Source organism: Halichoeres trimaculatus, unplaced genomic scaffold (assembly GCF_033239565.1).
Source record: "Halichoeres trimaculatus isolate MK-OKI-2021-1 unplaced genomic scaffold, fHalTri1.1 fHalTri1_scaffold_3, whole genome shotgun sequence".
In the NCBI taxonomy this organism is placed as follows: Eukaryota; Metazoa; Chordata; class Actinopteri; order Labriformes; family Labridae; genus Halichoeres; species Halichoeres trimaculatus.
In genome coordinates this window covers 22,824,410-22,842,493 of record NW_027437181.1, presented here as the reverse complement: position 1 = coordinate 22,842,493, position 18,084 = coordinate 22,824,410, and the positions used below count along the sequence as shown (strand labels likewise).

Sequence of the window (18,084 nt, the reverse complement as noted above, 5' to 3'; positions counted from 1 at the left end):
GTTAGGGTTAGGGTTAGGATTAAATGAGGGTTGTGGTTAGTGTTAGGGTTAGGGTCAATTTAGGGATTTGGATACAGTAAGGGTTGGGGTTAGAGTTGGATTAGGGTTGTGGATACAGTTAGGGTTAGGGTTCAATGAGGGTTGTGGTAAGGGTTAGGGTTAGGGTTAATTTAGGGTTGTGGATACAGTTAGGGTTAGGGTTAGGGTTGACTTAGGGTTGTGGCAACAGTTAGGGTTAGGGTTACGGTTCGGGTTAAATTAGGGTTGTGGATACAGTTAGTGTTAGGGTTAGGGTTAATTTTGGGTTGTGGATACAGTTAGGGTTAGGGTTAGGGTTAGATTAGGGTTGTGGATACAGTTAGGGTTAGGGTTAGGATTAAATGAGGGTTGTGGTTAGTGTTAGGGTTAGGGTCAATTTAGGGTTTTGGATACAGTTAGGGTTGGGGTTAGAGTTGGATTAGGGTTGTGGATACAGTTAGGTTTAGGGTTAGGGTTAAATTAGGGTTGTGGATACAGTAAGGGTTAGGGTTAGGGTTCAATGAGGGTTGTGGATGCAGTTAGGGTTAGGGTCAATTTAGGGTTGTGGATACAGTCAGGGTTAGGGTTAGGGTTGGATTAGGGTTGTGGATACAGTTAGGGTCAGGGTAAGGGTTAGGGTTCAATGAGGGTTGTGATTATGGTTAGGGTTATGGTTAATTTATGGTTGTGGATACAGTTAGGGTTAGGGTTGCGGTTAAATTAGGGTTGTGGTTAGGGTTAGGGTTAGGGTTAATCTAGGGTTGTGGATACAGTTAGGGTTAGGGTAAGGGTTAGATTAGGGTTGTGGATAAAGTAGGGGTTAGGGTTAAATTAGGGTTGTGGATAGGGTTAGGGTTAGGGTTCATCTAGGGTTGTGGATACAGTTAGGGTAAGGGTTAATTTAGGGTTGTGGATACAGTTAGGGTTAGGGTTAATCTAGGGTTGTGGATACAGATAGGGTTAGGGTTAGATAAGGGTTGTGGATACAGTTAGGGTTAGGGTTAGGGTTAAAATAGGGTTGTTAATACAGTAAGGGTTAGGGTTAATCTAGGGTTGTGGATACATTTAGGGTTAGGGTTAGGGTTAGATTAGGGTTGTGGATACAGTTAGTGTTAGGGTTAGGGTCAATTTAGGGATTTGGATACAGTAAGGGTTGGGGTAAGAGTTGGATTAGGGTTGTGGATACAGTTAGGGTTAGGGTTCAATGAGGGTTGTGGTAAGGGTTAGGGTTAGGGTTAATTTAGGGTTGTGGATACAGTTAGGGTTAGGGTTAGGGTTGACTTAGGGTTGTGGCAACAGTTAGGGTTAGGGTTACGGTTCGGGTTAAATTAGGGTTGTGGATACAGTAAGGGTTAGGGTAAGGGTTAAATGAGGGTTGTGGTTGTGGTTAGGGTTATGGTAAACTTATGGTTGTGGTTAGGGTTTGGGTAAGGGTTAATCTAGGGTTGTTGATACAGTTAGGGTTAGGGTTAATCTAGGGTTGTGGATACAGTGAGGGATAGGGTTAGGGTTAAAGAAGGGCTGTGGATACAGTTAGGGTTAGGGTTAGGGTTAAATGAGGGTTTTGGTTAGGGTTAGGGTTAGGGTTAATTAAGAGTTGTGGATACAGTTAGGGGAGGGGTAAGATTAGGTTTGTGGATAAAGTAAGGGTTAGGGTAAGGGTTAAATTAGGGTTGTGGATACAGTTAGGATTAGGGTCAATTTAGGGTTGTGGATACAGTAAGGGTTAGGGTTAGGGTTCAATTAGGGTTGTGGTTAGGGTTATTGTTAGGGTGAAGGTTAGGGTTAGGGTTAAAAGAGGGTTGTGGTTGTGGTGAGGGTTAGGGTAAATTTTGGGTTGTGGATACAGTTAGGGTAAGGGTTAGGGTTAGATTAGGGTTGTGGATACAGTTAGGGTTAGGGTTAGGGTTTGATTAGGGTTGTGGGTTAGGGTTAGGGTTGGGTTAGGGTTAGGGTTAGGGTTAGGGTTAGGGTTAGGTTAGGGTTAGGGTTAGGGTTAGGGTTAGTGTTAAATTAGGGTTGTGGTTAGGGTTAGTGTTAAATTAGGGCTTGGGTTAGGGTTGGGGTTAGTGTTAAATTAGGGTTGTGGTTAGTATTAAATTAGGGTTGTGGTTAGGGTTAGGGTTATTGTTAAATTAGGGTTGTGGTTAAGGTTAGGGTTTGTGTGTTTCAGGGTTAGGGTAAGGGTTATGCGTTGGTTTGTTACGGTGTTACACTAAGCATTGGGTTTGTATTTGTGTTTTACGGTTACACTAATGGTTAGTGTGAAGGCTTTGAATTATCGTAGTGATAATGATAGTAAACACACAATCCCAGGAGCACAGGGAATGGACACTGTGAACTTCAGGCTTGAGATCTGCCTGTTTTTTCTAATAAAATGCAAGAAAAGCATAAACAAAAATTTAAAGCATCCCATAAATCATGTTTTTGCTGGTACTTGGCTGCATCTTAAGCACGATGCAATTTGGCACTAATTAGAGGAAAATGGAGCCAGAGGTCATCTGGTACATTTCCAGTTAATTAATTTAAAATAATTGCTTGCATAACATATACAGTTTTTTTTTTTATCAGTGCTCTGCAGATCATCTAAATGTGCAAATTGTTAGTTTACAAATAAATAAATGTGAATTTAGAGTCAAGAAACGCAGAGGTATTTATAAATAACTATGTAACATTTTTGTTACATAGTTTTGTACAGTATAGTTTCTGGAAGAATACTGAAATTGAGACAAAAATAACTGTTTCCATTCAATCAGCTACAACATTTCCTCCTCTACATTTTCTAAACCTGTTGTAAGACTTCTTTAAATGCCACAAATGATATCTGAATTACACGTGGCTTATTTGATAGGACAGGCAAGAATGTCCTCCACTAAAATCTTCATCAGGAAGGGCCAGAAGTGTGAATTCTGGGAGCTGGGCACCCCATCGTTCTCTTTTAAAAATGAGAAAGCTTGAGACAAACACACACACAGTAAAACAAACACAATCAGGATGAACAGGACGCTGCTTTAAAGTGGATCAATACACAACGAGTGCTGAAGTACTGGCTTCATAACAGCTCCAGCTTTCTGTCCTTGACTGGAACAATGGTTCCTCTTCAATCTGTCGATGGGTTTCACCATGGAAACAAGCGATGGTGAAGACACAGGAAGCAGCATTGCTAAATAATTGTGTTTGTCTTGTTGTGTGTCAGACTTATTAAACCACACTTCAACTCATAAACCCAACTTTATTTGTTTGAACCTTGACGCCTCTTTGTCCCCATACAATACATTCAGTATATACATTTGGCCATGAGGGACTGTACAGAGATATGTTATAGTAGTGCATACATACGTGGCACAAAAATGTACAAAAAGAAAAACTCATTCACACCACTTTCCCACAGTGAGAGACACACAAACACACACGCAAGGGGCAAGTCAATGGCTAATGGTTTCACACATCTTCGCACGCAAACACACATCCAGAACCACTCAAACATACACTGTGTCATGCATGCTCAGTAAGTGTGTATGCGAACATACACACGCTTTAAGACACTTCTGAGGGAGGAGAAGGGCTCATTCAGGTTCTCAGAATAGAAGCAGAGGATCAAGAAGAGTGTGTCTGCTGATTGCTGTGAATCCCTCCTCCTCCTCCCCTCCTCTGTCTCTCCTTTATTGTCTCTCTTTTCTAAAGCTAAGGCCTCTCTTTCTTCTCTCTAGGCAGTGCGGCCATCAAATGCAGACTCTCCTTTAGTAGAAACACTCATCAGCAGCAGTTACTAAATACAGAGCCTCTACTGTTAACATCCGATCTCTGGAACAGGGAACATTTTCCATACATCACACAAAGAGTTTATTTAACTTGCATGTCTTCTTAGGATAACCTCTTTCAAGGAAATACATAGGTCCACTTTGACAACATACTCTTCCTCAGTAAAGCTGCGGAGCTCGTCTCATTAGAGCCCTCACATGGCTTTCATACAGTATCTAATGACAGCAGCGTGTCTGCTCACCAACTGCACTGACAAAGTTAACGTCTACACACATCCAACGTCTTACATTTTTACTCATCAGGTAATTCTTTAGACTACATCTCCTCCTTGTGGTGGATGTTTTTGTACCATCTTGTTTATCATGGATATTTAGTGGAGGAACACACTCCAATCATTTCCTCCTGAATGACTGCAGTTGACAGTTGCATAGCACACAGTGAAGATTCAAGTCAAAGCAAGTAGCTGACTTTGGAGAAAAAGTGGTCAATTTCCTTATTCCAAGTGCCACTTCAAGGATTTTCTTTCTTTCTTTTTTTTTTTTTTTTTTTTTTTTTTACATCAATTACAGCAGGAAATTGCAACTCCTATATTTCTTGAAAGTTTGGGTTTCTCCTTACACTGACGTGAGTGAGCTTCTTCTTGCTAAGGCTTCCTTAACAAATGGTTGACGGTGTCTTTGCCATTTGAGGCTAAACTATGATTGGGTCTGATACACTGACTGCATTAAAGGAGTCAAAACAGCATAATGTTTAGTTCTTAAATTAAGTCCTCAGAGAGAAACATGACTGAGAGTCATAGGACTGTTTTTTCTTTCTTGTTCAGGGGAGGGAAAAAAACTTCCTGACAACCAATGAGGTTCAGACAAAGGGCTGTCACCAGGTTGTACCAGCAAGGTTAAAAAAAAAAAAGTGCACACATTCTAACCAGCATACATACACACATGAACTCACTCTACATACACACACATTCTCACATGTTTGCACATCTTGTCGTCAGGAGCAGATGGCAAAAAAGTTTCAATGCAAAGGTAAGGTATTAATCGGATCTGAACAGGATGTGTTGCAGTTGGTCCAGAGGGAACACGTGATCAGCTCTTACGCCAGGCTTGACGATCCCGTTGATCAGGAGACACCGTGACCGGTTTCCCAAGTACCAGGCCACTGAGCCAAACGTTGCACGGAGCAGAACTTGAAACAACAAAAAAAAAAGCAAAGCACCACACTTTAAGAGGCCGGAGTAGTCCCAAAAACACGATCACATCGGCACGGAACAATGAGGGCGAGGAGTAACGCATCAGTAATAATTACCCCAGAATAAATTACAGTCACAGAACAATCGATAAAAGCAGAACTGGAAATCAGCTGCAGACTGATTTGACCCATGCATTATAAGGCAAAAACCAAACATTTGTAACTGACATCACAGAGTATCATATTAGTGGCTATACATACAATTGCTGATCTGAAAAATCTGCTTGCCTTTTTCATAAAAAAAACTTGGATTAGCTGTATTCAAAAACATTTTCCTAAAACCGATGACGTATTTGTACAGGAATTGGGAATGTCGAGGAGAAGACAGATCAATGTCTGCAATCCCATTGTACCTATTGATCTGCAGATGGGCGAATGAAATTGATTTTCTGAGGTAGACAATGCAGGCATATTTCATTCTCCCGATGCAAAGCCATTCAAAGCAGGGGGTAGTGGGGCTAATTTGGTCCATTTGGACAGGCTTGGGTCTCCAGCCTCTGCCAATTGTTCTGTGTCAGATGGGTTGACCCATCCATCATGCTCTCCTGCCTGTCTAACCACGATGGTACTTACACTGTCATTGGTATGATACACCCACTCAGTGATGGATAGCGGACAGCATGCACTATGACAAGATAGAGAGATCAGTGTGTGCGGCTCACAGGCCTGTTATTTCCACGCAGCTGGGGACACAGCATTCATACAGGGACGGTTTATTCAATATCCTGGCCGCCGGATGGGGCCCATGTGGACAATATCCCACAACATGCCTCATAAATGTCACTTCCCTTACACAGCACTTACAATCTTCAGGTCCCCTAGAAAACAATTACAGTATCAGCAGAGCCGAACCAAATGAGTCAGACAAACCTGTTCAAATACGATTCTCACAAGGCGCTCGCCACTGAAAAGGTACAATAACTCTGTGATCATGCTCCACCCTTGTGTCAAATGTAACACTAATGTACCTTTCTTTGTCTCTGAGTGTGAAGTGCTAAGGGAGGTCAGCTCCAGATGAAATGATGTTCATTAAAGAGTCAGTCTGTGATGTCATGAAGTGGATGTGTGTCATAAATAAAATATAATAGAATAATAAAGACTTCTGCATCACTGAGTCTGTATGTATAGTAAAGTCTGCAGTAGGCCTTCAGCACAGGCCTGGAATCTGTCAGCCAGTGAGGTGAGTCAAGATCAGCAGTTTTGGGACACAACTGTTAATTTTCCACTGAGCCCACTGGGCTGTGTCCAGAGGAACAGGAAGTGTTATGCCACAGGGTGGCCCAGGGAGTGCTGCAGGGGTGGCCTGCAGGTGACCCAAAGCACTATAGTGTCCTGATGGCTACAGGGTAGAGCAGGGACATGTGCTCGGCTCCCTTGATGGGCAGCTTGCGACTGGAATAGAAGTTAATGATCTCGGGCACGCTGTCGAAAGGGCAGCTGTTCTGTCCCAGGATGTATTTGTTCTCCTTCGTCCGTGACAGCTTCATGTGCATGAAGCCCTGGCTGCTCCTGGAGGCAAAGAGACAAAAGAGTGGTGAAGAAAGGATGTTAGTTCCAAAACAGAACAGCACACACAAAAACAGGGTCTGGAGAAGACTTTTAAAGCATACTTCTTTTATATGGGATGCATAGTGTGGTGTAGTGTATTGTGTGATGGCCCCTGACTTCATACAGGAGAGACTTTAACTTGAGGCCTTACACCCTGATCACAAGCTGTACCTAAGGGAGCTTCTCCTTCTCTGGCTTTCTCTTGCCATCAGCGTACTGAAATGTATGCAAAGAGCCTGAACACATCGTCATTTTGATAAATAAAAACCTTACTCAACTCCTCATGATGCAGCTCAGTTTGTTTTGTTTTCTAAAAAGAAAACTTGAAAAAACGACTTATGCAATTATTTCAAGATATAGAAAGCTCAACCCATCACTTTTCTCTGGCAACGCCGCTCTTCTTACCTCCAGTAGTAGTTTCTTCCTACAGCACGCAACATTCTCCTGAAAGCTGGATTAGCACAGCTAACTTTAGAGCTGTCTGGGGATGAGACTAAAAGGTAGTCTGCTTAAGGTGCTGGGTTTACATGCAAAGCATAAGGATAAGGCTAATGAACCTCCAGGATAAATCACTTAAGCTACAACAATAAATGCACAGCAAATTAAAAGCTTCCTGTGTGTTCTTGGGAGCCTACAGTCAATACATTTCACAGCTTGTCTGTAATCTGCTGCTTTAAAAAAGAAAACTTCTACTATTTGGAGCTAAGTGATGCAAAAGTGAGTTTAAGCAAGGGACTGATAAAAATATCCATCTATGGAACTGTAAATGCACTGATTTGATTTTTTTTTTGTCTTTGCAGAAATATATTAGCATAATAGCTTTTGTAATCAGCAGATAGAGCTAGAAAAAGCTATGATTAGTGTAGGCTCAAGTGCAGTGCTCTCACTTTCTGCAAGTGGGAATTGTGGCATGTCATCAACCTCATGTGAATTATTTTCTAAAGTATGCACAGAATCTTCCAGAAGCATTCAAACATAAGCAGGAAATAGAAGTGCTGATGAGGCTGACACAGGCTGTTCATGTATATTTGTTGTTGTTATTTATATTTTATCAGCTCATAAATATTTGGAGAGAGGCCTGGAAAATTAACTGAATCCATACTCCTAAGGTCAGGCAATATAATCTCACTCTGAATCCGTGCTCATATTGGTGGATATGCCTATTATCTGCGATGAACAGGAGCAGAAACTTGGCTTGAGGCGCTTTTAACGTAAAGCAAATCTATTCTTTACTTATCTCGTAATTGCATGTGTAAATCCTGCGGTTGTGTCCTCTGCCTAATGCTCAGAGAGAAACCAGCGCAGGGACAGTGTGGAGGAAGCAATCAGTGCTCTGAGTTCAATCTAAGGACATCCATTCAGAGTAAGAAAACATCACAACTGATAATGGAGAAATTTCAACTCAGAGATGTTTTTTTTTTTTTAGAGACAGTTTGTTTGTGTAGTTGGAACAGAAAATCAGATTCATGCTTTTTAAAACTATGTCAGGTATTAAAATAATTTCAGAGATAAGATAACTGTTATGGGGGGAAAAGCTGCAGGCTTGCTGAGCCATTAAACCAAAGTAAATACTGCTATCAGGCTTCTGCATTACTGCACCTCTCGTCGTGATATTTGAGCATGTCATTAACAGCTTCATCATGATTTGACAGGAGAGGGGCACATTTCCCTTGCCACAGGTCTCTGCAGTTTCACCAATTTGTGTGCGGTGCCTGAAGTGCTCCTATTAAAAAAATCCTCCCTGCAAAGTGCATCAGATGAGTCCTCATGTGGAGCGCTGGGAGATGAGCGTTGGGTTACACAGAGCCACACTTAAAAAGGAAAACACATCAATAGCGTCATTTTTAAATCCCCTGCTGGTTCTCTGGTCGCTGCTCAGGGATGTGTATCATGTTACAGTCCTGCAGAAACTGAAAGCAGGACAGCAGAGCAGCACTGGTGTGTTAATAAAGGAATATGAGGCTACTTTTGTGGTGTTATCATATTCTTGTGTTTGTGGATTTGTGAAATCTAATCAGGATTAATCTCACCAGGGAGGTCTGCTGTCCTGTTTATTGAGGTTTATGACTTTGATTTGAACCCTGTAGTCCTCAAAGCAGGAGCAGCATGACGGCAATCACAGCTTATCTCTACTTTCAGCATATTGGATTGCTCCATGAATGATGCTCTCACTACTGTGAATCCAAGGCACCCAAATAAGGAAAACAAAAGATCCCTGGGTGGCAGCAATGACCTTTTTAAGCACCAGGACATCAGATACCCTGCACACTCATCATTTCAGACAATCTGGATGAGTCCTACCATTCTGTAATAAAAATTTAGACAGTTTTTTTCACAAATGTTAAGTCCCACTGGGGCTGATGCATATGCCACTTTAAAAGTCTAATTCACTCCAGAGTAGTAAAATTTGGAAAATACTAACGAAAGGTATGGTGTTGTCTGAGAAACTGCACCTGCCATCTAAATCAATTTTGGTTGATAAAAATTGAACACTGAACTATTTGGCTTAGATTACTGGAAAAAAAAAATCTGATTCAAATTTGCTTTTGGTTGGGCACAGACATTCGTCTCGTCAGTCTCACACAAAGGAAATTAGATCCTTTCTATCCAGACATAATCAGAAAGACACCATAAAAGCACCGCAAGCCTTTGGAAGAGCTGAGAAATTGCCGGTGCTTTATGGTTTCTCTCAATTGTCTGTTAGTTCCCCTTTGTCTGTGTTCAGGCATCAAATAGGTTTTGTTGGAAAGATATTCTTTTTTTCCACCAACAATTTCTCTGTGCTCAGCCAGAGGACACATGCTGTGCAGCGCTCTCTTGCGATGTGAGAAACAGGATGACACTATGCTCTGAGAGACTTGAGAAGGGTTTAATATGTTTCAAACGCCTAAAAGGGTTTTCTCCCTTGGTGGGGAACTCAGAGAGAAGGAGGGCTGCAGGGGAAGGAGCAGGTGAACAGGAGAAAAAAAGGGGTTACAAGGGCAAAAACCGACAGAAAATGCTTTCTGTCAAGCCAGAGGACTCTGGAGGCTGGAGGTCTCAGCAACGTCTGTCTTTATCAATAATGCAATACACATACGTGCCACCTCATGGCCTTATACATTTTTCAGAAACCTCAGACATGGAGGATCTTCACCTTGGGTTTTCACTCATTTTCAGGGACAGCTGGAGAGACAGGCTCATGTGAGAGGGGTGAACTCAGAGTTAACCCTGCCTGCAGAGCGGAGGCACTTGTCATTCTCCTGATTCTGGCAGCTTACTGTGCGCTAGCCTTGAATTGATGGACAGTGGAAGAGAAAGATGTGATGTTCAGGGACTCTTGAAAACTGAGTCATACAAATTTGCACATGCCCGTCTACGAACACTAAAAGACAGGGTCCTAAAAAACATGCTCAGTGTGACTCTTTTTGCCAACTCAATCTCGATACCTACTCCATCTACAGGTGGTTTGCCATCCAGCTATTTTGCTGTCAAGTGCAGCTCAAAGTTTGCAAACCAATTATGATAAAGTATTCTCTATCACTCCAAGAAAAAGAGAAGAAGACAAGTGACTATTTCAAAATAGTTTTTGAAATCCGATGTGATTATATCCTCTGAGGCTGCCATCTGCAGCTTCCACAGAGAAGCTCTAATCCCCTCTGTAGTGGACTTCAATTTCCACCAGAAAAAAAAAAAAAACTTCACTACAAACTTTGTTCTCATACTGTATCAACTGTTGCTCTAAGCAAGAGAAGAACAAGTCTCTGCACTGGAAAAAATCAAAATCTTACCAAGCATTTTTGTCTTATTTTCAGTAGAAAACGTCTATTTATTCTTGATATGAGCCACATTCACCTGACCAGTCCAGAAAAATGTCTTGTTTCAAGTTATTCAAAGGCAAAAATTAGGTCAGAATTGCTTGTAACGAGTAAAAAAAATCTGCCAATGGAACAAGAGAAAAGTTACTTGTATTGAGACATTATTCTAGTTTTAGCAAATTTTCGAGGATTTCTTTCCTGTTCCATTGGCAGATTAGTTTTACTTGTTACAAGCACTTCAGACATCGTTTTTGTCTTTAAATAGCTTGAAACAAGACATTTTTCTGGACGGACCAGTTGAATGTGGCTCATATCAAGAATAATAAGACAATTTTTACTTAAAGTGAGGCAAAAACACTTCAAAAGATTTCAGTTTTTTGCAGTGTGCTAAGGGCCACCAGAGCTGCCCTGTATCCCATGCTTGGAGCCCCCAAAAAGCTTAAAGCTGGCCCCTGTGGCCTCAAATTGTCGGAGAAGAGAAGTGTTCTCTTATTTACTCTCCACAATACAACAAACAGCTATTCAGAGTACCATAAAGAATGTCCAATGATGTGTTTTAACCTTTAGGTCAAAGAGAGGGGTGGCTGAGTAGACTTCTTTACATGTTGTGAATAACTTGAGCATAATTCTGGCACTGCCTGTGAAGCTTTACTGCACCTGAAAAACTGAGCAGCACGTTAAGAAAACTCTGACTTAAATCTCCGACCATCTGTTCGTAGAGTGCAGATCATTATTGAGGGTCAGCTGGATGGCTTTGGGACGTGAACTGCTGTAAATGAAAGTAAGTGCACCCATTACTTAACTTTGACAGTTGTAAACTTATTTTTTACCTTACACAGAACAAGTTAAATAATGTGTGCTCTATACATTAAATGAAACTTTGATCATTAAAAATCTAACAATTTGTGATTTCATTTGGGTAGTTACACCCAAAGCTTCAGACATTTTTCCTTTTAGCAATTTAAAAAGATAAGTGTATTAATTATCTCTGGCTTCTAATAAAGTATAATTATAGCTTCATGCTCCAAATTTGATTTGTTGCTTATCAGAGGTGCATTTATCAAATTCATTCTCTGCAGTCACTCAGTGTGCCTCAGTCTGACTATAACTAACACATTTCTGTAATTAGAACTGTTTTTCAGAGGTGTCTGTTTTAAAGTGATCATCCAACTCTGGAAACCCCGCAGAGGTTTCTGTTTTCAGTTGTACCTGTGTCTCTTTTTTGAGTTCTAACTCCTTTTTCACACACACCCAGTTATTTACAGGTTACCACAACCAAACTATGACATTTTATCAACATGAAACCTTTCTCCTATTTATTTTTGCTTCCAATCTTGACCTGTGATTCTAGCCAGAAGTGTCTCTGCATATCTGTATCTAATAACGGACTATAACTGGAATATAAAAGCTTAAAATTAGAAAATCTACAGCCCTAACCTACAAGATAGTGTCTTACGCTACACCAATGAATACACTGACTTCTTGCACCCCAACAAGTAGCTGGAGAGCAGTGCAGCAGACAGTAAGTCAAGCTTTGTGTGACTCAGAAAGACAAAAAGAGGAGCAGTCTCATGAGTGTAAGCTGCTGATCAGTCACTGATTCAGGAAGTTAGACAGCCAGTCAGATACAGTAGCATGAAGGGAATTGAAGCAGTGGAAAGCATTATGTTTCTCTGCCAAGCTATATAAGCCTCCAGCGAGATGAGCTCTGTGTGATAACAAAGGCTAATCAATGTCTCTTAGCGTATTAAAGTTTCATCTCATCTGAAGGTTGTCAGGGAGTTAAGGAGATTTCTGTAAATGTCATTCAGTTGAGTCTGCCATAAAATGACTAACAGCCTATAATAGAAATATGAAAAGACAATTTGTCACAAAGCATACTTGCATTTTAAAGCTAATGGCTTGAGCACATTAACCGATGTGACTGTGACAGGTTTTCATTGGCCAGTGACATTCTTGTGATTGCTATGGCAACAACTCCTTACAAGTGAGGGTGAAAAACATTAAACTAAACCTATCAAACTTACATGTTCTCATGAAAGAATAGGATGTGACTGAACTACATGCGTACCAAAAAAAAAAAAAAAAAATCAGAGCCCCTTCTTTGAACCCTCTGCTGGACACGGCTGGAGGTCAGGGGTCGTTTATGAAGAGCAGAATTAACTGAAATGTGGGCTCATCAGAAAATCGAGGAGCTGACAGTGTCAGAGGGTCGGCAGAGAGAGGTGGAGGAACAGGGACGGGAAAGGATGTAGGTGGAAGATAGAGGTCTGAGAGGTGAAAATTATTACCATAATGAAAGGCAGAGTCAGCAGATTATCTGGGCAGAGGGGAACAAGGAACTTTTTGAGATAGATGTAAGATTTAACCACATTGTGTAGCAAGTCTGTGCAGCAGTAACACTTGACTTTTAATGTTCAGTGTGTGCAGATGTAATAGGTATGCTTGTTCAGCATGTTAGCCTGTTAGCATTTTGAAATATGATAGCCACAGCTGTTATGTTTGCTTTAGTGTCTGACGATGCTGATTGTAGCTTTTTAAGTTGATAAGAAGTGTTGTCCTTACTTGAGGGAGAGGGAGTAGTCGTTCTTGCTTGTCTCGCTGTTTCTCACCAGGTAGCTGGCCTCCTTACACAGCCTGAGCAGAGATTCAGCATCTGTTCGACTTATCGCTCCATGGTACCAGCTACCAGGAACAATAGCAAATGGGGACAGGGGAAACGAGGAACAAAGTGAGAGTAAGATAATAGAACAAAAGATTGTAAATCCCGCCAGGACCAAACCCACGTCTGAGTACAAAGCAGACAAGAGTATGACGTGATTTATTGGATATAAAAATGCAGTCAGAAGAAAGGAACACAAAGATCCAACTCACAACTGACTCTCCAGAGGCATAGTTGGGTCAATACGCTCCCCGAGGGAGGAGTGGTCCAGTGAGGACAGTTTGGTGTTGACTAGACAGCCACTGGAGTGTCGCTGCAACGGGCGCGTTTTCCCCTCCTTGGTAGGCGACATTCGAGACTTCTCCACACCATCAAACTGGACTATAATAGAAGAAAAATACTTCAGCTTTTAATTTGGAAGAGTATAATAAATAGATAGAGGGTAGACAGAAAAAAACTTCACAGTATATTCATCTCTGTAAGTAAAGGTCACTTGGAAAAGCTTGTGTGCTTAACAGGGAGTAGAAATTTTAAAAAGGTGAGGTATAAATTTCTGTTACTATCAGCACTAAGAGGTGAGAACAGAAATTCAAAACTGTGCTTTTACACTCAGTCACCCACAAAAACAAAGACATTAAACACACAGTGTCACTGTAACTCATCCAATTGAAGGACATGTACACAGAGGAGGCAGCATAAATCAATCCTGTCACCTGTGTACACATCACACGGTGAGAACACACACATACAAAACACACTCAAACTTCCTCCAACAGTCATCATTTGAACATCTGCCCACACAAATCCCACACACAAGTACAACAAGTTAAATATTAAAGTGGCTTTTCAAAACTCTCACGGTGAACAGTGGACAGGACAAGCTCGTCTGGCAGCCTCACAGGGGACGTGCTCAGCGGTGTGTGAAAAGGGCTGGAGGTGACCACGACGTGACTTGGGAAGGTCACTGGGCAAATTCACAGCCAATCAGCACACAGACAAACATCTGCATGTGTTTACAAAAGCTAACATCAGAAACTGTAATGTGTGCAGGGGGATGAGGGCTAATAGAAGTGAATTCTCACTCCTGTCAGAGACGTATTGAAGGCCGATAGAGAGAAACGTTCAGAGGTGAAGGCTGGAGTAGCACTGTGGTCATGTGCTGATGTGTGCACGTACGTGCGAGTCTTAGACATTTTTCTTCCATCATCCATCACTGTAATGGCTGTCAAAGCACCCTTGGCTTTGGAAAGACCTATTTAGAGCCACTGTCACGCTCCTCGAGCAGTAACAGCAACACCTTCATGACAGGCTTTCACCAGAGATTGCTGGCTGCTTAAAGGTTTGAGAACAAATCAAAGCTGAGCCCTCCATGGAACGAGTTAATGTTTTATGAGGATTACACACACCGCGAGGCCTGTGTCTTAGCAGATCTCAGAAACATGGCAGACAGTGAGCAGACAGACAGGCACTGTGAACATGTTGGTGGGGATGAGTCTACATCTGTCTAGACGGTGAATTCCAGTAAGAGGATGATATTACACTTTACACTCTGTGAGCTCGACAAGCGCTCCTGCAGCAGACTGAGTGGAGAGGCTGATAGCATCAATCAATCAATTTAGGCTACATGAGACAACACCATGTCAACAAATTTCACTGAGCGTGAGCACACCTCTAAGTGGGCTACATGACAGAAAAATCTGTCCTTGGATACTGTAAATTAAACAATGTTTTTTTCCATATTTGTTTGAGATGTGATGTTATTAATGAACTGCAAATAATTTAAGCATACCCTGTAACCCTCTCCTGAAAAAAGTATTTAACAGAAGTCCAGGCTCTAAGTGAACCAGAGGGAACATGTGTGTGAACATGGCTTTTGCAGTTTCACATCTGACCACCAGGGGCTCCCCTTCACTTTCACTCATCTAAAGGCTGAACTCACTGGCCTTGAGCTCAGTGATGTGTTCCCCTAAACACAAAGTCATGGAAATGATTGTTTCAAATGACAAATACGGTTGTTATCCTTTCCCTCTCCACTGCTGTTTGTTAAAAGGCTTCGGCCCAGTCGTCGTACAGCTGTCGGGTTGTGCTCTTGTGCGACAACCGGGTAAATTGGGGCTCTAACCTCAGATTCTGTTAAGACAGGATCTGTAGCCTCTCTTTCTCAAGGTTGGATGCTTGGACTACCTGCAGTCAAATGATGCCCCCATGCTGCATCCGAGTCCACACAAGACTCATTTTTAGTCCCACTTTTTCAATCAGTCCATTTGAACCACATGCTGACTGCTGGGAATACACTGCAACTTGGATGAACATACAGTATATGGGTATGGGTGAGAAATAGCGTTTCCATGGAAACTGACCAAGGGGACAAGGGAGATGCATGTTTGCTCCACTCATCCCTGTCAATGCTGACAGATCACAACATGAAGACGCAGCCAATTGCTCTCCCTTCCCTTCCCTCCTTCACTTTCGATTTCTCTCTTCCTGTTTGCATACATCTCGCCCTTCCTCTTGGTCTCTGCCTGACCTTTTCTTTTGATCTTTCCAGCTAACACACTCCTCTTCTATCTCTGTCTTTATTTTTCAAAGATATTGTTTGTCAGGGACAGGGAAGACAGGGAAAATGGACCATGGAGGAATGTCTGTAGAGAAATAAACTAGTGACAGGGGAGTGGCAGCTTTGGTCTGATATCTCAGGTGGGTTTTTACAGTCCTGACATTGGGGTTTCAAGTACTGATGCAGCAAGATAATCAAATTTGACCTGTTTACATATCAATCTAAAATGAACAAACATACTCTGACCTTTTATTGACCCACTTGTAATCAAAGCTGGTGTCTGCTGGTGTGGCAGTAGGATGAATGTTGCTATCTGTGTTTTTCAGCCAGTCCACCTCTCAGTGTATCTAAAGCTGTCCTGCCCATTGGCCTGACCTCAGCTCTCCACATTCTGTCCATTTTTCCTGTGCCCACACTAATTTCTCCTCTCCCCCGGATTCAACACCATCAGTGCTTTTATTTGACCTTGATTAAACCCATTTTTCCCTCCACCACCCTGAAAGGCTTGAGCGGCTATTCTCAGAGGAGCTCACCCCATCAACCTTTCCTGTCAGAGCCCAGTCTTTTTTCACAGGCAGAGTGCACGCTTCTGCAAGACAAGTATTACCTCCAAACTAAACTAAGGCTATCATTTTATTTGCCGTGCAGTTTGCTTTGATGCCAGCCCGCTCAACATCGCTAGAATGGACTACAATGGAATTGTTTTTAAAGGTTGAATATCAATGGAGAGGAGAGCCAAACTCATTCCCGCTTTCATTCTCTGGAGCACACTCTGAAACATGGTTGACAGGAGATTGGTGAGAGGATTGGCTCAGTGGAAAACAAAAGCCTTGAGAGGCAGGTTAAGAGAGACAAGAGGGTGAGTACACACTCTGACACACACGTAAGTAAATGCACAGGGGCATCTGTGTGTGTTATCAGTATTGTTGCCTGTAAAGCTCAGCAAATGGAATCTGTGTATCAGATTGAACTGTCAGTCAGATGGTGACTGATTGCTAAAAGACCTGCCCCCTTCAAGATACATAGCTTCCTTTAGAAAGCTTTGGAAGGCAGGAAATAAAAAGAGGATGTTGAGAAAGGTTGAGAGTGGAAGAGGGAGGCTGAACACATAAACACCGGTGTTAAAATTGAGCTTAAATTATTACATTGTGACCGATTCACAACATAAAAGCTCAAATTAAACAAAGAATAGAATAATGTAAAAAAAGAGAATGTACTTAAAAGAAAGAAGCTTATTGCTATCATCTAAGACCAGAGAGAATGCAGAAAACACTATTAAAAAGTAATCACAAACCCCCCAAGGGTTTACAGCCACAGTACTCAACACTTACAGTGAGAAGGAAGACTAAAAACTTTGTAATAAAGAATTGCATCACATAAGGCTCTGAACTTCTCTTCCTTCTCTGCACACACTCTTTAGCAAATGCCTCTAATTAATCCGGCTAATTAATTCTCATTTACTAATGGTGCTCGTATCAGAAAGGATGACTAGTCTGAGGGGTGAAGTGTGCTATCATTCCTGACGCTGCGAGGTGAAAATTAAGTTTACCAGCCAGGACATGAGAAATGATTAACAGGTCTGCAGCTCATTAGAATGCTCTGCAGACTGAAAATGGTGTTGAGCGTGATATAATACTCCAGGAAATGGTAGTGTAAGAAATGATTCACTTTTTTTGCTGATATTAATTATGTGCATTGGCAAGTCAAATAATAATTGGTCACGTAGGTTTTAGCGACATAGTAACAGGATGTTGCCATTTATGAATATGCTTTCTTTAAATAAACTCCAAAAATCTAATTGGGTTTTAGGACAAAGAGTGACCCTCCAAACTATCAGCTGGGGAATGTATTTCAAATTTAACCCCGCTACCCTTTAATTATTTTTTTGTTTTCTTTTCTTTTGTTTTAGGGCTTCTTGGATTAAAGGAGAAAGAAGGTAAGAAAACTGCCTGAAAGTCTGGATAATTAATTCATGTCACAAAAAAACAAGAGGGGAAAAGCTCTTCATTATACTGAGACAAAAGTGCTTCCATTTATATGTAGATGTAATATCTATGCTGTCAAGCTGCATTCAAATTTTGATAATGAGGTCTGACGCACAAGTCTGATTTCCCTGATCTGTAGGCACATTGTTTTTTTTTCTTAATCTACATAAAGACGGCCACAGTCATCTTAACAAACACACAAACCCTCCGCTCACAGCAGGATGGAAGCAATCCTGGGTGTAACGGATGACTTGTGTCCTGGTGTGTGATTGAGAGCCTGCCTGTGTGCTGGGGTCAACAGAGTGCATTGTAACTGTATTCACCAGGGTCACTGAGGCCATCGTCCCCCATGTCTGCCATAGTGACCTTTGACCCCGAAGATGCAGAATGGGGCCACACTGGCTCAGACTGAGAGGGGATCACTTTACAGCTGGACGCCAATCTTAAACTCGCTCGCAGCACAGAGGGAACCAGAATCTTTCCCATGGATTTATGGACATAAAT

General features: G+C 41.8%; 1 protein-coding gene across 4 annotated transcripts in view; it reads right to left on the bottom strand.

Moving 5' to 3' along the window:
- Nucleotides 1-3,249: 3,249 nt before the first annotated feature.
- shf (Src homology 2 domain containing F) overlaps nucleotides 3,250-18,084 on the bottom strand; it is a 104,930-nt gene continuing 90,095 nt past the window's right edge. For all 4 annotated transcript variants that reach the window (XM_074666595.1, XM_074666594.1, XM_074666596.1 and 1 more), the window contains 3 exons: nucleotides 13,251-13,419; nucleotides 12,942-13,061; nucleotides 3,250-6,540 (listed from right to left, as the gene is read on the bottom strand). In XM_074666595.1, coding sequence (XP_074522696.1) covers nucleotides 6,354-6,540; nucleotides 12,942-13,061; nucleotides 13,251-13,419 — 476 coding nt within the window. In that variant the 3' untranslated portion in view covers nucleotides 3,250-6,353. The remainder of the gene's footprint in view (nucleotides 6,541-12,941; nucleotides 13,062-13,250; nucleotides 13,420-18,084) is intronic.